The following is a 24,594-nucleotide window of genomic DNA, read 5'->3' on the forward strand; positions in this document are numbered from 1 at the left end:
TCGTGACCTGAATGGTTCTAATATCGACTGGTGAAATAAAATATCATCTAATTCTGGAATGCATTTAACGGGTCTAGAACACAAAACACAATGTGCACAGATTTACATTTAACTTACACAAACAAAGGATAACGATAATATAGAAAGCTTTCCCTCAAATATTAATTACTTCGGTGCTGTATTTTTTTAATTTTTTTTTAATAAACGAACACTATTTAAGCATTCTAAACGTGTTTTTGTAACATTGTTTTACTCAACTCTCAAAAACTACAGCAGCCCAGCAACTAATAATTTACGGTACGCTTTATACTATCATTACCTTCAAACGGTGTAAGTTCAATGTAAATCTGTAAATATTGGCCTTTTTTAAGTGTTGCACAAAGTACCCAAATAGTATTTAAAGTGAGTCTGATTTATTCAGTAGTTCGACCGAGTTGTATTTTACATTCGAGTGAGACCATTTAAAAACAGTTGTTAACTTAACGTTTTAAATCACTGAATCATCTTTTCTTGTGACAGGGTCAAGTTCTGAAGAGAATAAAGCCATATCTGTTGGAGGTAGGTCATTTATTTGTATTGTACAAAAAAAACAGTTATGAGTTTATTGATACAGTGTGACAAGTAGCTAAATTAACTACTGTTATATGCAACTTTAATAAAGACTTACTTGTAGACCAATCCTATGTTCCCTTTTTCTTATTTTGCATCTTTATTATTAGTATTACTTAAACGCTGCCTTGACAAAAACATTTGCTAAACTTCAGGCTTATGTTCTTTTCTTCTTTTTTCAACAATTATACTCCATGGTTTATACAATGCTGCAACCAATTTAATGTAGTTTGATAACTTAATTACCTTAAACTGTTTGCAACTTCATGAATGATTTGATTAGACCGATCTCAACTTCCCTTTTTCAAATTTGCGTCTGCATCTAAAAGGGCGTGTTTGAATCCCTTTTTATGGACTTTCGATAAAACGCTCTCTGGACAAAAACATCTACTGAAATAAGAAACGGTTCTGGTCAACATGTATAAGACAAAAATACTGGTCCATTCAAAATTTCCGTTTTATTATTTTGAAGCAAATGTGTGTTGTTTGAATTGGATTCTCGAAAAGAAGTATAAATTGTTGTTGTCTTCAAAATCCTTTTAAAAAGTCAAGTCGAAACGTTGACAAAATTGGAGCATGTACGTTGTCCTTTATAGTCAGAATTAAGCCAGTTAGTTTATCGTGCCAACCACGTTGTAACCCTAAACTATATACATGTGACCGGTAATACGAATAACTCCTACAATTAAAACTTATTTTCCAAACATTATTGAAACAAACGGGTGCTTAAAAAAATATCAAATATTTGTTTGCAAAGTTTTGCATTTAGTCGGTTGTATTTCTTTGCTATTGTTCATGGGGTTGGTGCTGCTGCTGCTGCTATTTCCCTAATACATGTAGTAAAGTTATTATGTTATTTTACATGTTATGTTATTTATATGTTGTTATATGTTATTTACGACGACGTAATGCATTTGTATCTTATATGATATTATATTGTCTGCATAGTTTATCGTTTGTTATTGGGATACAAAAATTACATGTTAGGGGTCGGGAGGGGGCGAGAAAGGCTATGTTGTGGCTGTGGCGAGTTGCCCGAGGCAGTGAGCCGAGTTTGCTTCGTGGTCGGATGTTGGTATACAGTTAACTGCCTATTGGGTCTACCTGCCTTGTCAATTGATTTACGGCTTGTTTATATTCGGGGATTCCGACGTATTGATGCAGTGTGACAATTATAGCTGTATCAAATATTAGTTTGCAAAGTTTCGCATTATGCCGGTACCAAAGCTTACTGTAGGTTGTGTTTCAATGTTAATTGTCCTTAAAGTAATATATGTTATTGTTTTACTTTACAGATACACAGGTTCTTCCAACCAACGGTCAAACGAGCGGCCAGAGACGACGACGTAATGCATTTGTATCTTATTTAGTTTTATTTTGTCTGCATAATTTATCGTTTTTATGGGAGAAGTATTTAACATGTCGGGTGAGGGGGTTCGAGAAAGGCTAGTTGTGGTTGTGGCGAGTTGCCCGGGGCCAGGGGCCGAGTTTCCTTCGTTGTCGGATGTTGGTACACTTAACTGCCCAGTGGTCTATTTGCCGTGTAAGTTGATGTACGCTTGTTTATTTGGGAAGCGGCATCCTTGGTTCGAGTCGACGTCTACAGTGCAAACAAAAAATACTTGAAAAGTCATTGTTTTCTTGTAACTAGATGGAAAACGAATTCTTCCAACCTATCGTTTTCTATATCTTTATCTTTTAGCGAGAACGGACCGAACAAAGACGCGGACAATCGAGAAGGGAGGTAAACTTCAGGCTTGTGTTCTTTTCGTTTAATTATCTTTCAACAATTATACTGCATGGTTTTTACAAAGCTGCAGTGGTTTTGATGCAGTGTGGAAAGTAGCTAGAAATGAATGTGTAACTGTAACATTGGATTTTCGAAAAGTTATCAATAAGTATTGGATGATAATCAACATCCCTTTGAATTACAATACTATCAAATATAAGTTCAAATATTACATTTCAAAATGTTACTTAATTAATGAAAAGAATTTGTTTAAATACGATAAACATTTATTTGCAGTGAGTGAACGCAAGAAAAGTAGCAGTGGATCGAGTTCAGGTAGGTTCCTAACGATTGCGGTTCCATGTCAAAAGACTAGTAAGATTTTAATAACATTCCAATGATAAAGGCTCGTGACCTGAATGGTTCTAATATCGACTGGTAAAATAAAAAATATCATCTAATTCTGGAATGCATTTACAGGGTCTAGGACACAAAACACAATGTCCACAGATTTACATTTAACTCACATAAATAAAAGATAACGATAATAGAAAGCTTTCCCTCAAATATTAATTACTTAGGTGCTGTATTTTTTTTTTTTTTTTTTATTTTTTATTTTTTATAAACGAAAACTATTTTAGCATTCTAAATGTAATTATGTAACATTGTTTTACTCAACTCTAAAACACTACAGCACCCCAGCAACTAATAATTTACGGTACGCTTTATACTATCAATACCTTCAAACGGTGTAGGTTCTATGTAAATCTGTGGATATTGGCCTTTTTTAAGTGTTGCACAAAGTACCCAAATAGTATTTAAAGTGAGTCTGAATTATTCAGTAGTTCGACCGAGTTGTATTTTACATTCGAATGAGACCATTTAAAAACAGTTGTTAACTTTACGTTTTAAATCACTGAATCATCTTTTCTTGTGACAGGGTCAAGTTCTGAAGAGAATAAAGCCATATCTGTTGGAGGTAGGTCATTTATTTGTATTGTACAAAAAAAAACAGTTATGAGTTTATTGATACAGTGTGACAAGTAGCTAAATTAACTACTGTTATATGCAACTTAAATAAAGACTTACTTGTAGACCAATCATATGTTCCCTTTTTCTTATTTTAAAATATAATAATTAACCATTTGTATTTTGTAAATCTTTCGTTCTAGAACCGGTGGTAGAGGAAACCGGTAAGTGATTAACAATGTGTTTTCCTTAATGTTGGCTCAATGAATTCAAACAACACCTGCTGGATACAACATTCTTAACCAAGTTTTCTTATATACTAACTCCTCTTAGCTAAATATATTTCTCCGGTATGAATAAGTAAACTTGTATTCTGTTCTACCGTATGTTTAAAACGAACTTGAATTTGTCTTTTGATAGTATTTTATATTTATTATTTGATATGTAAAGTTTTATATTTATTATTTGATATGTAAAGTGTAAGTTGAAATATACAAGTTTTTACCTTGTGGACAATCTGTTACTTTTTTGTTCTCTTACATAGATGTCAAATCATCCACCGAAGCTCCTGGACGGAGCTCGACTACCCCTAAGCCCCCTAAGCCAGGTAAGCATGCACAAATTCAATTGTCTTTCCAGTGATAAAACTGATCGCAAATAGGTTATTAAGTTTATAGTATGGTCATTCGGTATTTCATAATAATGATAATAATAATAACTAGACATTAAGCTGTTCCGTGGTATTTTGCTTGGATTATTTGCTAAAATGACCAAGGAGTATATAACTGCAAAACAAGTTGGACAAATGGGTGACGGACGCCCAGGGAGTCTGTAACTGAAAAAAAATTGAAAATCGGTTGTGTAGTTCTTGAGATATGGTCCCACAACCGGTTGACCCGGAAGTGGAGGTCAACTTGAGGTCACGTTTTTTCAAAATTAATCTCCAACCCCTAACGAGTCTATAACTACAGTTTAAAAATTGGCCGTGTAGTTCATGAGATATGATGCTGCAAAGATTTCCTAATTAAATATGCAAATGAGGGTCATGTGGTTAATTTAATAAATAATATTAATATTTTTTACAATTGACTCCTTGCACGCGCGTCCACGCGGCGATTGATGCCAAGCTACCCATATTGTTTCTAGCATGGTTGCCGCGCAAAGCGCTGCATCCCGCTAGTGTTTATTAGATATTGTAAGTTGTCAGTAGAGGGCGGTATATAAGATGAGTGGTCTACTCTACATACAAACAACATCTCCTTTTTACTAGTCAAACCTTCAGTTGAAATGTTTATCACAAGAAGTTCAATTAAAAAGTTAAATAAATGTAAACAACTAATATTTGACTCAGGATTTTGATTTGTTGGTTTCTTGAGTTCATGTCAGTATTTTTATAGTCCAAATTGTCAGGTGACAAACTACTTAAGGATAAAATCCTTGTATTTGGTCGGTGGTTAGATGTTTGATCTAGAACGAGTGGATTTCACTGAACTCTTTAACCACCAAACTCTGCGCTTACGATCACCATTTTTGGCTTACTGTGCAAGCGCGGAATACAAAGTGCGACCTTGGAAGCACACAAACAAAAGAAATCCCTGCTAATTAGTAGTCTATTTCGCTTGACGTAAGCGCAGAATTCACTGCTTCTGCTAAGCACTGAATCTTCGCTTCCAGAGCAGAGCATTGGGCCCATTCGCACAGGATTGTTCATTATGCAAGTTCCCATCATGATAGGCCTGGGTGACAAGTGAAATTATTATTATTATTATATTATTAATACTCGACTAGTCACACCTCAAACCCAACTACGAAGCTTGTCGAGATAAATTACGGATTCTCAAGATTTGTGCCGCAATGTGCTGCAAGCGCAACATTAATTATGTTGCGATTAGTAGTAAGCAACACAACTGTTTTACCAAACAGGTAGGCGGGACTAGTTTTTTAGTCAACGTGTGGGCACGATTATAATGGATCGTAGAGAAAAACAGTAGTCGCGACTCTAATAATAGAGAGGTTTCGCAAGTGTACAGATAAACATACAGATACTGATACGTCAACACTTTGTGTGTTCACGTGACGCGTATCCGTTGTATTTTTGTCCCAGATCAAAAATATTTCCCACGGAATAGCTTTCACATCGTGCTTGATATAGATAGAATTTGTTTAGTCATTTGCAAGCAAAAAGATGAGAAAATGTAGTGTATAAAACACAGGGGTCTCTAATCGGTCATGTATGTCAGAAAAACACTCATGATAAATGCGAGCGCACTCAAGTGAAACATACCTATACTTTGCGAAACAAAATTCAACACGTGGCTGATGTGAACGGTTACGGTTATCATATCCGTATCTGTATCTGTATCCACACGCTAATAATTTGTAGTCGCGACTTTAACACTTAAGCACACTAGTCGCCCCGGCCTACTTTTGCACAAGTAATTATAAAGCACGGTTGTCCTGTGAATGCAAATCAAATTTTTAAGTCACTGTTTTTGTAGTGACAGTTTCACAGGAATTGAGCACAATTAGTCAACTGTAGTAAATTTTTTGATGCGAATTGTGACACTCAAGAACACATTCCCTGCTAAGCTGTTAAATACGCTTAGCGTAAGCACAATTCCCTGATTACGTAAGCGCTAAGTTTCTTCCTTTAAAAAGTCATTGGCACAGGATCAGACCAAACTACATAGCTTTTAAAACACAAAAAGCAGCTAAACACAGCAAATACCATTTTTCATTTTGTACAAGTCGTGAATCCAGGTATTTTGCTTAATTTCTGCATTTTTATAAAGCAAAATGTTTTGCCTATTTATTGTAAGCAGTTCATAAAAATGACCCACTCAACCACAAGAGAAACGTCAGCATAATAAAATCGCTGCTTTTGTATTCCTGCCAAAGAGTTTTTGTATGTCATGGTATAATTTCCGAAAAGAAAGCGAAATACTTGAATTAGTTTAGGCAAATGGTCCCCGGCGCAAACAATGTGACTTCACCAGTAAATTATTCCAAATCCAAGGCGTTCTGTTTTCGTCGTCCACGCTCGTCGCCTGAAACAAACCCGGTCAACTCGGTCCCAAACCAACTCGGTCCCAGTCATACGTTGACAGTTTTTTCACTCATTTCTCAAAAACGAACCCGGTCAACTCGGTCCCAAACCAACTCGGTCCCAGTCATACGTTGACAATTTTTTCACTAATTTCTCAAAAACTACAACACCACAGCAGTTAATATTTTAAGGGAAGCTTTCAACTGTCATTATCTTCAAACTGTTTAAGTTTAGTGTAATTCTGTGGACACCATGGTATGCCGTCGTCGTCAAAAACCCCTATTTATATACGCACGTTCGTTAAACGAAAACCCTACACATTCGTGTGCAAAGTATATTGGTCCAGAACTCGGTTAGGAAACGAATAAAAAGAGTTTTCGCTGTGGTCCAGAACGTAAGTAGAAAAACAAGAAAAGGAGACTTGAGTAGACTCCTCTCAAGAAGTCACAGCTCACGATAGGTACATACTGAATTGCATTAACCATAGAGAATGTTTAACAATAACATGGAAGCGACTGCATCCAGTTATGTTCAAATGCGTAGACTCATCTCAAGAAGTCACAACTCATGATAGGTACATACTGTATGGCATTTACCAAAGAGAAAATTTAACAATAACATGAAGCGACTGCATCCAGTTATATTCAAATGAAGATTACGTGGTTAATTAATTAAACTTTTAATTTTTTTTTACATTTTGAGTAAAGCTTATGTTCTAAGCTACAATTTGGTATAATAAACTCACTCTTTCGTATTATGGTTTAGGAGATTAGGCTTAAAGAAAACACGTATACAAATGCAATGGGGTTTTGGCGAGAAACAAAGAATAATAATAATAAAAATAATAAAAATCTCGACGAAAACAATAGCTGTTCCGACTGGATCGGAACAGCTAATAATAAAAATAATAATAGTTATAATAATAATAAGACTTGTAATGCACACGTATCCCCCCTTATGGGTGTTCAAGGTGCAGTATAAAAAAAAATTAAAAAGGACAAAATTAGTCTTTGAAAATCTGAAACATAAGAAAAGCTTTGAGAAGAGATTTGAATGTTGTGGTACAAAGACCTATGATTAAGTGGTAGAGAGTTCCAGATGCGTGGCGCAGCTGAAGAAAAAGACATGTCTCCCCATGAGTGTCGAGACTTGGGTAAAATGAGAAGAAGCATGGAATTTGATCGAAGATTTCTTGATGGAGTGTAAACTTGAAAAAGCTCAGAAATATAGTGGGGAGCCTTGCCATTAAGTGCTTTGTGGACAATGAGCACTAGCTTGAAGATAATTCGTTGATAAAGATTTGTCACATGAACGTGAACGTCAACAAAATTGTGTTGTTTCTAACGTGACCACTTTGGGCATATTGCATGTAGCACGATGACGTCAACAAGCTTAAAGCGACGTGTTTACATTCAACAATGCGTGATCAAGTTGATACGTTAATTGAAGTCGGGATGTGTATTCACATTCACAAGGTTCTGCTTGAGAGGGCTTGTCAAACGTCACGTGACGTCGCGTGGTGCAATCGAAAGGGTCTAAAGGGGAAACGATTGAGCTATATCTCATGTACATATATCATATGTGTGCATGGCTGAATGTAAATTTTCAAAAAATTAAGGTCCTGTTTGACTAATGTCATCAAATATCACAATGAGTCACCCCGATAAATCTGGAGTTTCTAAACGAGCCCGCACCGTTTATTTTAAACTTGATAATAGTAATATAATTATGTGTACCTCTAGATTTTATTGTTGTAGTTTTTATGTTGTTTATCCGCATAGCAGGCATTTGTATAGCGCTCTTTTATGGGGTACCAAAACACAAGAAACAGAACAACATGCAAATAAATAATGGCACTAATAAAGGGAAAACCGTGCAAACGTAGCATAAAAACAAAGGCTGCGTTATTTTGCCATTTTGCTAGTCATTTTACTAAAACTTGAACTGATCAAATACCAACGACGTCATGCATTACGTGGCGTCATCTTGCAGGTGAACATTTTAAGGACTCAAGCCGGTAAATGTAACATCCACAAATTCGAGGTCCTGTCGTAGTGAAGCCATCAAGGGTGTGACATGACTTTGCCTTAAAGGTGCACTTTTGTAAAAATCTATACATACAGAAAACCCGGCTAGATCGACCTGAAACCTTGCCTGTACTATGCATATGAGAGGTCGCAACACAAAATATCAAGTTCCGTCGTCGCCTGAAAAAGCAGTTGAATATTATCTTCATTGACAGGGACAAAATCATGATGATGGTGGAACTTTGCATGTTTTCAAGACGGAATGTGCAACTTCCAAAATTGAAGTCGTCGTGTAAAAATTACAGTCGAAGTTTGAGAAGAGTGCATGCTCCTTTCTAACGGGTGCCAAACCCTCAAACCCGTCTTTAACTTGATTTAATTCGATTTCATTTGATTTCATTTGAATTCTAATTAAGATGTTGATGAAGGGGAGACTTTTACAACTTCAGGAGGTTCTTCACAGGAGATCAAGAGGACTTTGGATACGAAAGTAATCAGTGCCTTTGAAATATCTCCATTCGACGATAAGGTATCAAAGGAGTTCCAAATCGGTTGTGAAATCGGCGAGTTCAAACTTGGTAAGATTAATGAGTTGCAACGTTGTTTAGGTGACAAAAAAACCGTAACTATGTCCAAATTCACTTCATCTGATTTCAATGTAATCCAAGTAACTCTGATAAGATCGAGGGCCAAAACGGAAGCTACGGAAGAAAGAAAGTATCATTAGTGTTGTTTTCTTTTATCTATAAGATGTCAACAGTGAAACATTTACACTCAAAAACGGCAAAGGCGAAGTGGTGGACTCTGAGACCACGCCTGATACTTCAGGTCGTCTCAAGTTCTCAATTGAAGTTACCGAGTCAGCTTTCATAATTAGCTACATCTTGGACCAAGACTTCACTACCCTTATCGAATACTCGCCTCCTGGAAGGGAGGATGGCAAAGAATTAAACTGCAAGGCTTTCACCGTTAAGAACGTGGATAAGCGTCGTCAGCGAGGTTGTCAGATTAAATACACCAAGATCAGTAAGTGTCATTTTTCATTCTCAAACAAAACACTAAACAAATATAAAAGTGTGTTTACTTATTTAATCAACCAGAGCATATCAGTGTAAATGATGGTTGTTCTTGACTAAATTGTTTAATCAAACCTTCTGCAATTTCTTTTAGCTCAACACAAATGGAGGAGCTACCATAGTAAGTATATTCTACAGTTCGTGTGATGTTAGCCTTTTTGTTGTAGTTTAAGCTTCACGCTTAGTGTAAACACTTTATTTTACATCATTGTTGTAGCTCAGTAACAATCCAATTTATTCAGAGAAAAAAATAACCACACGGAACGAATTCAAAACAGTAAATTGACATGCCTGCAGCCGATTTCACGAAATTATACGCAACTGCGTAAGTCCACTTGCGCAACGTTTATGGCGCGTGCGTTGCGTAAGTGGACTTACGCAGTTGCGTAAAGTTTCGTGAAATCGGCCCCTGGACATGTAAGCGAATTTTAAATGTGTGACCAGTGGACACTACTCCAGCATCTTCACACCTTTCTTAGCTGGACTACAATTACTTTGTATTGTAAATAATTTAGTTTTAGTGAATTTATTTTTTTGTTTTGTATTATAATTATTTGTTTTCTAGTTTTGTAGTTAATTTTACGTGGGATAACTTATACTTCATGTACTTTTTTTGGCTGTGGTTGGTGTTGAGGTTATATCAAAACTATTGTTTTTGATGTGTTGTTGTCGTTCATGGCGAGGCTGTGGATGTTTTATTCGTTGTGGTCGTTATTGTGGTTTTGGATTGGTTATTTTGTGGTTGTGGCTCTGGATATCGGTCATTAAGTTTTAAACAAGTTGTTTATTTGTATTATAACAATAACACTTTCAATTTACTTTAGGGAAACCGAGACGAACAAGGACTCGAAACATCGAGAAGGGAGGTAACAACCGTGTTTTGCTTGTTTTTCTGGTTGTGGTTGCGGTTGCGGTTGCGGTCGTGGTTGTGGTTGTGGTTGTGGTTGTGGTTGTGGTTGTGGTTGTGGTTGTGGTTGTGGTTGTGGTGTGGTTGTAGTTCTGATTGTGGTTGTTGTTGTGGCTGTGGTTGTGGTTGTGGTTGTGGTTGTGGTTGTGGTTGTGGTTGTGGTTGTGGTTGTTGTGATTGTGGTTGTGGTTGTGGTTGTGGTTGTGGTTGTGGTTGTGGTTGTGGTTGTGGTTGTGGTTGTGGTTGTGGTTGTGGTTGTGGTTGTGGTTGTGGTTGTGGTTGTGGTTGTGGTTGTGGTTGTGGTTGTGGTTGTGGTTGTAGTTGTGGTTGCGGTTGCGGTCGCGGTCGTGGTTGTGGTTGTGGTTGTGGTTGTGGCTGTGGCTGTGGATGTGGTTATGGTATTTGAGTTCAACCGTTCTTCTTTCAGATTTTGTATTTTTACTTTACATGAACGTACGTTCGTAAAACCAGCGATGAAAAGACCAGGCAGAGACGACGTAATGCATTTGTAACAAATTTAGTATTTTTGTAGTGTATTCATTATTTTTGTAGTAGGCAAAATTAATTCACATTTATTGTAATAGGGGTTTTTTTTTCAAAGAAAGTGACACTTGTCAGCAAGGGGGCGAGACATACTGTGTTGTGGTTGTGGCGAGTTTGCTTCGTGGTCGGATGTTGGTATACAATTAACTGCCTATTGCGTCTACCTGCCTTGTCAACTGAATTACGGCTTGTTTATATTTGGGAATCACGTTTGCTTGGGCAATCTTCGTTTAACTTGTTTTCCTGTGCTTAGCGAAAGGAATTATCCTAACTTAGTTTTCCCTATCGTTGTCTTTTAGCGAGAAAGGACCCAACAAAGACGCGGACAATCGAGAAGGGAGGTAAACTTCAGGCTTGTGTTCTTTTCGTTTAATTATCTTTCAACAGTTATACTCCATGATTTTTACAAAGCTGCAGTGGTATTGATGCAGTGTGGAAAGTAGCTAGAAATGAATGTGTAACTGTAACATTGGATTTTCGAAAAGTTATCAATAAGTATTGGATGATAATCAACATCCCTTTGAATTACAATACTATCAAATATAAGTTCAAACATTACATTTTAAAATGTCACTTAATTAGTGAAAAGAGTTTGTTTAAATACGATAAACATTTATTTGCAGTGAGTGAACGCAAGAAAAGTAGCAGTGGATCGAATTCAGGTAGATTTTTAATGATTGCGGTTCCGTGTCAAAAGACTTGTATGATTTTAATAACATTCCAATGATGAAGGCTCGTGACCTGAATGGTTCTAATATCGACTGGTGAAATAAAATATCATCTAATTCTGGAATGCATTTAACGGGTCTAGAACACAAAACACAATGTGCACAGATTTACATTTAACTTACACAAACAAAGGATAACGATAATATAGAAAGCTTTCCCTCAAATATTAATTACTTAGGTGCTGTATTTTTTTTATTTTTTTTTAATAAACGTGTTTTTGTAACATTGTTTTACTCAACTCTAAAAAACTACAGCAGCCCAGCAACCAATAATTTACGGTACGCTTTATACTATCATTACCTTCAAACGGTGTAAGTTCAATGTAAATCTGTAAATATTGGCCTTTTTTAAGTGTTGCACAAAGTACCCAAATAATATTTAAAGTGAGTGAATGTGCTTTTAAAACAGTTGTTAAACTAACGTTTTAAATCACTGAATCATCTTTTCTTGTGCCAGGGTCAAGTTCTGAAGAGAATAAAGCCATATCTGTTGGAGGTTAGTCATTTATTTGTATTGTACACAAAATAAGTTATATGTTTGTTGATACAATGTGACAAGTAGCTAAATTAACTACTGTTATTTGCAACTTGAATAAAGACTTACTTGTAGACCAATCCTATGTTCCCCTTTTCTTAGAAGCATCTTTATTTTTAGTATTATTTAAACGCTGCCTGAGCAAAACATCTGCTAAACTTCAAGCTTGTGTACTTTTCTTCATTTTCAACAATTATACTCCATGGTTTATACAAAGCTGAAATTAAATTAATGCAGTTTGATAACTAAATTACCTAAAACTGTTTGCAACTTCATGAATGATTTGACCGATCTCAACTTCCCTTTTTCAAATTTGCGTCTGTATCGAGAAGGGCGTGTTTTTGAATCCCTTTTTATGGACTTTCGATTAAAACGCTCTCTGAACAAAAAACATCTACTGAAATAAGAAATGGTTCTGGTCTACATGTATAAGACAAAAATATTGGTCCATTCAAAATTTCCGTTTTATTATTTTGAAGCCAATGTGTGTTGTTTGAATTGGATTCTCGAAAAGAAGTATAAATTGTTGTTGTCTTCAAAATCCTTTTTAAAAAGTCAAGTCGAAACGTTGACAAAGTTGGAGCATGTACTTTGTCCTTTATAGTCAGAAATAAGCCAGTTAGTTTATCTTGCCAACCACGTAATAACCCTGAACTATAAACATGTAACAGGTAATACGAATCACTTCTACAATTAAATTTTATTTTCCATTGTTGAAACAAACGGGTGCATGAACAAAATATCAAATATTTGTTTGCAAAATTTTGCATTAAGTAGGTTGTATTTCTTTGCTATTGTTCATGAGGTTGGTGCTCCTGCTGCTGCTATTTCCCTAATACATGTAGTAAAATTATTATGTTATTTTATATGTTATGTTATTTATATGTTGTTATATGTTATTTACGACGACGTAATGCATTTGTGTCTTATATGATATTATATTGTCTGCATAGTTTATCGTTTGTTATTGGGATAAAAATATTACATGTTAGGGGTGGGGAGAGGCGAGAAAGGCTATGTTGTGGCGAGTTGCCCGAGGCAGTGAGCCGAGTTTGCTTCGTGGTCGGATGTTGATGTACAATTAACTGCCTATTGGGTCTACCTGCCTTGTCAATTGATTTACGGCTTGTTTATATTCGGGGAATCCGACGTATCCAGCAATGTGACAATAACAGTTGTATCGAATATTAGTTTGCAAAGTTTCGCATTATGCCGGTACCAAAGCTTAATGTAGGTTGTGTTTCAATGTTAATTTCCCTTAAAGTAATATTTGTTGTTTTATTTTACTTTACAGATACACAGGTTCTTCCAACCAACGGTCAAACGAGCGGCCAGAGACGACGACGTAATGCATTTGTATCTTATTTAGTTTTATTTTGTCTGCATAATTTATCGTTTTTATGGGAGAAGTATTTAACATGTTGGGTGAGGGGGTTCGAGAAAGGCTAGTTGTGGTTGTGGCGAGTTGCCCGGGGCCAGGGGCCGAGTTTCCTTCGTTGTCGCATGTTGGTACACTTAACTGCCCATTGGTCTATTTGCCGTGTAAGTTGATGTACGCTTGTTTATTTGGGAAGCGGCATCCTTGATTCGAGTCGACTTCTACAGTGCAAACAAAAAATACTTGAAAAGTCATTGTTTTCTTGTAACTAGATGGAAAACGAAATCTTCCAACCTATCGTTTTCTATATCTTTATCTTTTAGCAAGAACGGACCGAACAAAGACGCGGACAATCGAGAAGGGAGGTAAACTTCAGGCTTGTGTTCTTTTCGTTTAATTATCTTTCAACAATTATACTCCATGGTTTTTACAAAGCTGGAGTGGTATTGATGCAGTGTGGAAAGTAGCTAGAAATGAATGTGTAACTGCAACATTGGATTTTCAAAAAGTTTTCAATAAGTATTGGATGATAATCAACATCCCTTTGGTTAACAATACTATCAAATATAAGTTCAAACATTACATTTCAAAATGTTACTTAATTAGTGAAAAGAGTTTGTTTAAATACGATAAACATTTATTTGCAGTGAGTGAACGCAAGAAAAGTAGCAGTGGATCGAGTTCAGGTAGGTTCCTAACGATTGCGGTTCCGTGTCAAAAGACTTGTATGATTTTAATAACATTCCAATGATAAAGGCTCGTGACCTGAATGGTTCTAATATCGACTGGTGAAGTAAAATATCATCTAATTCTGGAATGCATTTAAAGGGTCTAGGACACAAAACACAATGTCCACAGATTTACATTTAACTTACACAAATAAAAGATAACGATAATAGAAAGCTTTCCCTCAAATATTAATTACTTAGAAGCTGTATTTTTTTTTTTTTTTTTTTTAAACGAACACTTTTTTAGCATTCTAAATGTATTTATGTAACATTGTTTTACTCAACTCTCAAAAACTACAGCAGCCCAGCAACTAATAATTTACGGTACGCTTTACACTATCATTACCTTCAAACGGTGTAAGTTCTGTGTAAATCTGTAAATATTGGTCTTTAGTAAGTGTTACACAAAGTACCCAAATAGTATTTAAAGTGAGTGTGCTTTATTCAGTAGTTCGACCGAGTTGTATTTTACATTCGAATGAGACCATTTAAAAACAGTTGTTAACTTAACGTTTTAAATCACTGAATCATCTTTTCTTGTGACAGGGTCAAGTTCTGAAGAGAATAAAGCCATATCTGTTGGAGGTAAGTCATTTATTTGTATTGTACAAAAAAAAACAGTTATGAGTTTATTGATACAGTGTGACAAGTAGCTAAATTAACTACTGTTATATGCAACTTTAATAAAGACTTACTTGTAGACCAAACCTATGTTCACTTTTTCTTATTTTGCATCTTTATTATTAGTATTACTTAAACGCTGCCTTGACAAAAACATTTGCTAAACTTCAGGCTTACGTTCTTTTCTTCTTTTTTCAACAATTATACTCCATGGTTTATACAAAGCTGCAATCAATTTAATGTAGTTTGATAACTAAATTACCTAAAACTATTTGCAACTTCATGAATGATTTGACCGATCTCAACTTCCCTTTTTCAAGTTTGCGTCTGTATCGAAAAGGGCGTGTTTGAATCCCTTTTTATGGACTTTCGATAAACGCTCTCTGGACAAAAACATCTACTGAAATAAGAAACGGTTCTGGTCAACATGTATAAAAAACAAAAATACTGGTCCATTCAAAATTTCCGTTTTATTATTTTGAAGCAAATGTGTGTTGTTTGAATTGGATTCTCGAAAAGAAGTAAAAACTGTTGTCTTCAAAATCCTTTTAAAAAGTCAAGTCGAAACGTTGACAAAATTGGAGCATGTACGTTGTCCTTTATAGTCAGAATTAGGCCAGTTAGTTTATCGTGCCAACCACGTTGTAACCCTAAACTATATACATGTAACCGGTAATACGAATCACTTCTACAATTAAAACTTATTTTCCAAACATTATTGAAACAAACGGGTGCTTAAAAAAAATATCAAATATTTGTTTGCAAAGTTTGGCATTTAGTCGGTTGTATTTCTTTGCTATTGTTCATGGGGTTGGTGCTGCTGCTGCTATTTCCCTAATACATGTAGTAAAATTATTATGTTATTTTACATGTTATGATATTTACATGTTGTTATATGTTATTTACGACGACGTAATGCAATTGTGTCTTATATGATATTATATTGTCTGCATAGTTTATCGTTTGTTATTGGGATACAAAAATTACATGTTAGGGGTCGGGAGGGGGCGAGAAAGGCTATGTTGTGGCTGTGGCGAGTTGCCCGAGGCAGTGAGCCGAGTTTGCTTCGTGGTCGGATGTTGGTATACAGTTAACTGCCTATTGGGTCTACCTGCCTTGTCAATTGATTTACGGCTTGTTTACATTCGGGGAATCCGACGTATTGATGCAGTGTGACAATTACAGCTGTATCAAATATTAGTTTGCAAAGTTTCGCATTCTGCCGGTACCAAAGTTTAAGGTTGTATTTCAATGTTAATTACCCTTAAAGTAATATTTGTTATTTTTTTACTTTTCAGATACACAGGTTCTTCCAACCAACGGTCAAACGAGCGGCCAGAGACGACGACGTAATGCATTTGTATCTTATTGAGTTTTATTTTGTCTGCATAATGTATCGTTTTTATGGGAGAAGTATATAACATGTTGGGTGAGGGGGTTCGAGAAAGGCTAGTTGTGGTTGTGGCGAGTTGCCCGGGGCCAGGGGCCGAGTTTCCTTCGTTGTCGGATGTTGGTACAATTAACTGCCCATTGGTATATTTGCCGTGTAAGTTGATGTACGCTTGTTTGTTTGGGAAGCGGCATCCTAAGTTCGAATCGACGCCCACAGTGCAAACAAAAAATCACTTGAAAAGTCATTGTTTTCTTGTACTAGATGGAAAACGAATTCTTCCAACCAATAGTTTTCTCTATCTTTATCTTTTAGCGAGAACGGACCGAACAAAGACGCGGACAATCGAGAAGGGAGGTAAACTTCAGGCTTGTGTTCTTTTCGTTTAATTATCTTTCAACAATTATACTGCATGGTTTTTTACAAAGCTGGAGTGGTATTGATGCAGTGTGGAAAGTAGCTAGAAATGAATGTGTAACTGTAACAATGGATTTTCGAAAAGTTATCAATAAGTATTGGATGGTAATCAACATCCCTTTGAATTACAATACTATCAAATATAAGTTCAAACATTACATTTTAAAATGTTACTTAATTAGTGAAAAGAGTTTGTTTAAATACGATAAACATTTATTTGCAGTGAGTGAACCCAAGAAAAGTAGCAGTGGATCGAGTTCAGGTAGGTTCCTAACGATTGCGGTTCCGTTTCAAAAGACTAGTATGATTTTAAAAACACTCCAATGATAAAGGCTCGTAACCTGAATGGTTCTAATATCGACTGGTGAAATAAAATATCACCTAATTCTGGAATGCATTTAAAGGGTCTAGGACACAAAACACAATGTCCACAGATTTACATTTAACTTACACAAATAAAAGATAACGATAATAGAAAGCTTTCCCTCAAATATTAATTACTTAGAAGCTGTATTTTTTTTTTTTTTTTTTTAAACGAACAATATTTTAGCATTCTAAATATAATTATGTAACATTGTTTTACTCAACTCCCAAAAACTACAGCACCCCAGCAACTAATAAATTACGGTACGCTTTATACTATCATTACCTTCAAACGGTGTAAGTTCTGTGTAAATCTGTAAATATTGGCCTTTTTTAAGTGTTGCACAAAGTACCCATATAGTATTTAAAATGAGACTGCTTTATTCAGTAGTTCGACCGAGTTGTATTTTACATTCGGAAGAGACCATTTAAAAACAGTTGTTAACTTAACGTTTTAAATCTCTGAATCATCTTTTCTTGTGACAGGGTCAAGTTCTGAAGAGAATAAAGCCATATCTGTTGGAGGTAAGTCATTTATTTGTATTGTACAAAAAAAGTTATTGTTATTGATACAGTGTGACAAGTAGCTAAATTAACTACTGTTATTTGCAACTAGAATAAAGACTTACTTGTAGACCAATCCTATGTTCCCTTTTTTCTTAGAAGCATCTTTATTATTAGTATTATTTAAACGCTGCCTTGACAAAAACATTAGCTAAACTTCAGGCTTGTGTTCTTTTCTTCTTTTTTCAACAATATATTATACTCCATGGTTTATACAAAGCTGCAATTAAATTAATGCAGTTTGATAACTAAATTACCTAAAACTGTTTGCAACTTCATGAATGAATTGATTAGACCGATCTCAACTTCCCTCTTTCCAAATTTGCGTCTGTATCGAGACGGGCGTGTTTGAATCCCTTTTTATGGACTTTCGATAAAACGCTCTCTGGACAAAGACATCTACTGAAATAAGAAACGGTTCTGGTCAACATGTATAATACAAAAATACTGGTCCATTCCAAATTTCCGTTTTATTATTTTGAAGCAAGTGTGTGTTGTTTGAATTTGATTCTCGAAAAGAAGTATAAATTGTTGTCTTCAAAATCCTTTTAAAAAGTCAAGTCGAAACGTTGAAAAATTGGAGCATGTACGTTGTCCTTTATAGTCAGAAATAAGCCAGTTAGTTTATCTTGCCAACCACGTTGTAACCCTAAACTATACATGTAACCGGTTATACGAATCACTTCTACAATTAAAACTTATTTTCCAAACATTGTTGAAACAACCGGGTGCATGAAAAAAATATCAAATATTTGTTTGCAATATTTTGCATTAAGTAGGTTGTATTTCTTTGCTATTGTTCATGGGGTTGGTGCTGCTGCTGCTGCTATTTCCCTAATACATGTAGTAAAATTATTATGTTATTTTATATGTTATGTTATTTATATGTTGTTATATGTTATTTACGACGACGTAATGCATTTGTATCTTATATGATATTATATTGTCTGCATAGTTTATCGTTTGTTATTGGGATAACAAAAATTACATGTTAGGGGTGGGGAGGGGGCGAGAAAGGCTATGTTGTGGCTGTGGCGAGTTGCCCGAGGCAGTGAGCCGAGTTTGCTTCGTGGTCGGATGTTGATATACAATTAACTGCCTATTGGGTCTACCTGCCTTGTCAATTGATTTACGGCTTGTTTATATTCGGGGAATCCGACGTATTGATGCAGTGTGACAATTACAGTTGTATCAAATATTAGTTTGCAAAGTTTCGCATTATGCCGGTACCAAAGCTTACTGTAGGATGTGTTTCAATGTTAATTACCCTTAAAGTAATATTTGTTATATTTTTACTTTACAGATACACAGGTTCTTCCAACCAACGGTCAAACGAGCGGCAAGAGCCGACGACGTAATGCATTTGTATCTTATTTAGTGTTATTTTGTCTGCATAATTTATCGTCTTTATGGGAGAAGTATTTAACATGTTTGGTGAGGGGGTTCGAGAAAGGCTAGTTGGTGTTGTGGCGAGTTGCCCGGGGCAAGGGGCCGAGTTTCCTTCGTTGTCGGATGTTGGTACACTTAACTGCCCATTGGTCTATTTGCCGTGTAAGTTGATGTACGCTTGTTTATTTGGGAAGCGGCATCTTGGTTCGAATGGACGTCCACAGTGCAAACAAAAAAAAACACTTGAAAAGTCATTGTTTTCTTGTACTAGATGGAAAACGAATTCTTCCAATCTATAGTTTTCTCTATCTTTATCTTTTAGCGAGAACGGACCGAACAAAGACGCGGACAATCGAGAAGGGAGGTAAACTTCAGGCTTGTGTTCTTTTCGTTTAATTATCTTTCAACAGTTATACTCCATGGTTTTTACAAAGCTGGAGTGGTATTGATGCAGTGTGGAAAGTACCTAGAAATGAACGTGTAACTGCAACATTGGATTTTCGAAAAGTTATCAATAAGTATTGGATGGTAATCAACATCCCTTTGAATTACAATACTATCAAATATAAGTTCAAACATTACATTTTAAAATGTTACTTAATTGGTGAAAAGAGTTTGTTTAAATACGATAAACATTTATTTGCAGTGAGTGAACGCAAGAAAAGTAGCAGTGGATCGAGTTCAGGTAGGTTCCTAACGATTGCGGTTCCGTGTCAAAAGACTAGTATGATTTTAATAACATTCCAATGATAAAGGCTCGTGACCTGAATGGTTCTAATATCGACTGGTGAAGTAAAATATCACCTAATTCTGGAATGCATTTAAAGGGTCTAGGACACAAAACACAATGTCCACAGATTTACATTTAACTTACAAAAATAAAAGATAACGATAATAGAAAGCTTTCCCTCAAATATTAATTACTTAGGTGCTGTATATTATTTATTTTTTAGTTTTAATAAACAAACACTATTTTAGCATATTAAATGTATTTATGTAACATTGTTTTATTCAACTCTCAAAAACTACAGCACCCCAGCAACTAATAATTTACGGTACGCTTTATACTATCATTACCTTCAAACGGTGTAAGTTCAATGTAAATCTGTGGATATTGGCCTTTTTTAAGTGTTGCACAAAGTATCCAAATAATATTTAAAGTGAGTCTGCTTTATTCAGTAGTTCGACCGAGTTGTATTTTACATTCGAATGAGACCATTTAAAAACAGTTGTTAAATTTAACGTTTTAAATCACTGATTCATCTTTTCTTGTGACAGGGTCAAGTTCTGAAGAGAATAAAGCCATATCTGTTGGAGGTAAGTCATTTATTTGTATTGTACAAAAAAAGTTATTGTTATTGATACAGTGTGACAAGTAGCTAAATTAACTACTGTTATTTGCAACTTGAATTAAGACTCACTTGTAGAACAATCCTTTGTTCCCTTTTTCTTATTCTGCATCTTTATTATTAGTATTATTTAAACGCTGCCTGGACAAAAACATCTGCTAAACTTCAGGCTTGTGTTCTTTTTTTCTTTTTTTTACAATTATACTCCATGGTTTATACAAAGCTGCAATTAAATTAATGCAGTTTGATAACTAAATTACCTAAAACTGGTTGCAACTTCATGAATGATTTGATTAGACCGATCTCAATTTCCCTTTTTCAAATTTGCGTCTGTATCGAAAAGGGCGTGTTTGAATCCCTTTTTATGGACTTTCGATAAAACGCTTTCTGAACAAAAACATCTACTGAAATAAGAAACGGTTCTGGTCAACATGTATAAGACAAAAATACTGGTCCATTCAAAATTTCCGTTTTATTATTTTGAAGCAAATGTGTGTTGTTTGAATTGGATTCTCGAAAAGAAGTATAAATTGTTTTCTTCAAAATCCTTTTTAAAACGTCAAGTCGAAACGTTGACAAAGTTGGAGCATGTACTTTGTCCTTTATAGTCAGAAATAAGCCAGTTAGTTTTTCTTGCCATATGATATTATATTGTCTGCATAGTTTATCGTTTGTTATTGGGATAAAAAATTTACATGTTAAGGGTGGGGAGGGGGCGATAAAGGCTATATTGTGGCTGTGGCGAGTTGCCCGAGGCAGTGAGCCGAGTTTGCTTCGTGGTCGGATGTTGATATACAATTAACTGCCTATTGGGTCTACCTGCCTTGTCAATTGATTTACGGCTTGTTTATATTCGGGGAATCCGACGTATTGGTGCAGTGTGACAATTACAGTTGTATCAAATATTAGTTTGCAAAGTTTCGCATTATGCCGGTACCAAAGCTTACTGTAGGTTGTGTTTCAATGTTAATTACCCTTAAAGTAATATCTGTTATTTTTTTTACTTTACAGATACACAGGTTCTTCCAACCAACGGTCAAACGAGCGGCCAGAGACGACGACGTAATGCATTTGTATCTTATTTAGTTTTATTTTGTCTGCATAACTTATCGTTTTTATGGGAGAAGTATTTAACATGTTGGGTGAGGTGGGTTCGGGAAAGGCTAGTTGTGGTTGTGGCGAGTTGCCCGGGGCCAGGGGCTGAGTTTCCTTCGTTGTCGGATGTTGGTACACTTAACTGCCAATTGGTCTATTTGCCGTGTAAGTTGATGTACGCTTGTTTATTTGGGAAGCGGCATCCTTGGTTCGAATCGACGTCCCAGTGCCAAAAAACAAATGCCTTGAAAAGTCATTGTATTAAATTGTTTTCTTGTGCTAAAGAAAAAGAATTATCTCAACTTATTTTTCTTGTCTCTTAGCGAGAACGGACCGAACAAAGACGCGGACAATCGAGAAGGGAGGTAAACATCATGTTTGTGTTCTTTTCTTTATTTGTCAACAATTATGCTCCATGGTTAATACAAAGCTGGAGTGGTATTGATGCAGTGTGGCAGGTGGCTAGAAGTGAAAGAGTAATAATTGTTTCATTGTATTTCAAAAAGAAACCAACAAGTGCCGAATGATAATCAACATCCCTTTGAATTACAATTTTGTAAATTATTAGTTCAAACGATACATTTGATTTTGACCAATCCCTACTTTAAAATGTTACTTAGAGCTTGTTTTAAGCCGTTATAAACATTTATTTTCAGTGAGTGGACGCCAGAAAAGTGGCAGTAGATCGAGTTCAGGTAGGTTCCTAACGATTTGGGTGCCGTGTCAAAAAGACTAGTGTGATTTTAACAACTACATTCCAATGATAAAGGTCCTACCTGAATGGTGCTAACATAGACTCCTTAAATAAAGTATCATCTAATTCTGGAATGCATTTAAAAAGTATATATGTTTTGTGTAGGACAAACAAAAACAGATTGTTCACAGATTTACATGAAACTCGCAAAGTTTGAAGATAATGATATAAGAAAGCTTTCCTTAAAAAAATTATTACTGAGGTGCTGTATTTTTTTTTTTGAGAAATGAGTAAAACAAGTAACGAACAAAATTTTCGTCTCAGGAGACGAAAACTATGTGGACACTCTATTTTGTATTACAAAAAGTATAATTTCTTTTTACCTGTGTGTGTTTTGTTCAGTATTTAGAGTTGTATTTTACATCAGGATGAAACCATTTAAGAACAGCTGTTTAATTAACGTATTAGATCACCGAATCCTCGTTTTCTTGTGACAGGGTCAAGTTCTGAAGAAAAAAATTCCATATCTGTTGGAGGTAAGTCGTTAAATTGTATTGTACAAAAACAAAACCAGTTATATGTTTGGGGTTGCGATAAGTCAAGTGTAGTCACGATAGCCTTGTGTTACATTCTCCCTTTCTAATTTGACTGAATTAATCATTTTCTTTAATAGCAACGGTAAACAAGAACACAGATGTAACTACTAGAAGACGAAGACCAGGTAATATCATTATTAAGTCGTTTAACGCATATCTATGCAGTTAAAGTGCTGTTCGAGTTTTTAAACAATGCGAGATCAAATAGATATTATCAAATGTTATTTTGGTGTAAATCTAAAATAATATCATATGTCACCATGTTGTTTGTCTAAGACAAAAAAAAATAAATACGTTACAGAAGCTGAACGAATACGAAATAATAGTTTTCTGCGTGTTACTTGAAAGTTGAAAACGTCAACATTTTATTTCCAGCGAGTAGAAGTTTAAAGGTAAAGAAATAAAACGTGGAAGTGAACAAAGCAAGTTACAAAGTGACTGATTATAGTTGTATGTCAAAATGAATGCAATATACGTGATTGTAAAAATTGTGTAACTCTACTTATCAATATTTTACAGCTGCAAGTTCATCGGCTACATTGGTCTCAGGAGGTATGTTTTCGTTTCCTTTAGAAAAAAAATTAATACACTCAACCCCATATTGATTTACGGTACCAAGAACAATGTCAGACGGAGAATCATTAATGTTTAGTTTAAGTCGAAGAATGTGTCAGCATCGTGAGATTATTTGTGTTTGGTGAATCTGTGGATGACTGTGTTCAATCCTCCGAATACGAAATACCTCAATCTTCAAACGGCAGCTCCAAACGGGTTGTTATAAAAAAACCTCGACCCGCACGACCCTTCGACGTCCGCCCCATAATCGAAGAATCTCCCAATTCCGAATTCATAAAATGTCGCTTTACGGCCGAGTAAGAATTAAGTCCCCGATTTAGAATTTACAGTGTGTGATCCGCAACGCAACTTTCTTCCACGATCGACTAGATGTGATTTCAAGTCTGAGACTGCGGCTATATTTATCTGCCACACAGAATTGCGAGTATTTACTATCCGCTTCCGCACGCACACCGATTGGAGACCCCAAAACACGTGTGGGCCATTTGGTCGGTCGGGTCTACAACCTTGAGCTCCGCTTAGAGCAACTAGTAGTACCAAGGAGGAATAGTACACGGGACGGGAGCGATCGGCCGGAAACTGCTCTGCCTGATCATCACGTAATGAGTTGGCCGTAATCGTACTCGGGCGGTAAACGCAGGTTCCCAGTTGGGATAATAATCTACGCTGTGGTGTGATGTGCGAGGCATGGTAGTCGACGTCAGCCTACAAAATTGTGTGCGTGATTATGGCTGAGGTTGTGAACTGTGGCAATTTCGGTGTACAGAAAAAAAATTGCATTCCCATTCATAATGCCTTTTTGGTTAAAAGGCGTTAAAAAATACAATTATAGACACTTTAACAATTGAAAATTCGAGGTTTGAACAGCGCGTGGGTTGTGTGTACGCGCGCGCGCTTAGATAACGCGCGCGCTTAGATAACGCGCTGTTACTATAGCTATGAATTGCGTTCCGCGTGATAATCTTGCGCGCCCGACACGCGGAAGCCAGCTTGTTATAAAACTGGTCATTATCAAAGGTTTATACACCCCACGTGACGCGCTCTCCACCAATAGGAATACAGAAACTGTCTGAGGAATTTATAAATACAGTGTTATGATGTATGTTTCTTTTGATTTGCTTCTCTGTCATATTAGATACAGAACAGGTAGATTGGACTCAGAAAAAGTTTGAAGTCAACTTTGAGGATAGAGTCGAGGATATCCTCGACTTGACGTTTCAAGATGACAAAGTATTGAGAATCGGTAAGTGTTTTTAGGCCTATTT

General features: G+C 35.8%; 1 protein-coding gene across 1 annotated transcript in view; it reads left to right on the top strand.

Annotated features, from left to right (window-relative positions):
• The window catches only part of LOC139939728 (uncharacterized), an 80,703-nt gene that overhangs the window by 43,267 nt on the left and 12,842 nt on the right, over nucleotides 1–24,594 (top strand). Inside the window, 33 exon segments of the mRNA XM_071935819.1 lie at nucleotides 520–558; nucleotides 1,905–1,955; nucleotides 2,312–2,353; nucleotides 2,636–2,674; nucleotides 3,279–3,317; nucleotides 3,511–3,531; nucleotides 3,852–3,914; nucleotides 8,797–8,958; nucleotides 9,131–9,406; nucleotides 9,551–9,577; nucleotides 10,281–10,322; nucleotides 11,206–11,247; nucleotides 11,530–11,568; nucleotides 12,092–12,130; nucleotides 13,464–13,514; nucleotides 13,871–13,912; nucleotides 14,195–14,233; nucleotides 14,822–14,860; nucleotides 16,195–16,245; nucleotides 16,602–16,643; nucleotides 16,927–16,965; nucleotides 17,553–17,591; nucleotides 18,934–18,984; nucleotides 19,342–19,383; nucleotides 19,666–19,704; nucleotides 20,298–20,336; nucleotides 21,380–21,430; nucleotides 21,787–21,828; nucleotides 22,120–22,158; nucleotides 22,655–22,693; nucleotides 22,831–22,878; nucleotides 23,273–23,305; nucleotides 24,465–24,572. Of these exon segments, the coding sequence (XP_071791920.1) occupies nucleotides 520–558; nucleotides 1,905–1,955; nucleotides 2,312–2,353; nucleotides 2,636–2,674; nucleotides 3,279–3,317; nucleotides 3,511–3,531; nucleotides 3,852–3,914; nucleotides 8,797–8,958; nucleotides 9,131–9,406; nucleotides 9,551–9,577; nucleotides 10,281–10,322; nucleotides 11,206–11,247; nucleotides 11,530–11,568; nucleotides 12,092–12,130; nucleotides 13,464–13,514; nucleotides 13,871–13,912; nucleotides 14,195–14,233; nucleotides 14,822–14,860; nucleotides 16,195–16,245; nucleotides 16,602–16,643; nucleotides 16,927–16,965; nucleotides 17,553–17,591; nucleotides 18,934–18,984; nucleotides 19,342–19,383; nucleotides 19,666–19,704; nucleotides 20,298–20,336; nucleotides 21,380–21,430; nucleotides 21,787–21,828; nucleotides 22,120–22,158; nucleotides 22,655–22,693; nucleotides 22,831–22,878; nucleotides 23,273–23,305; nucleotides 24,465–24,572 (1,794 nt within the window).

Source organism: Asterias amurensis, chromosome 7, assembly GCF_032118995.1.
Source record: "Asterias amurensis chromosome 7, ASM3211899v1".
Lineage (NCBI taxonomy): Eukaryota > Metazoa > Echinodermata > Asteroidea > Forcipulatida > Asteriidae > Asterias > Asterias amurensis.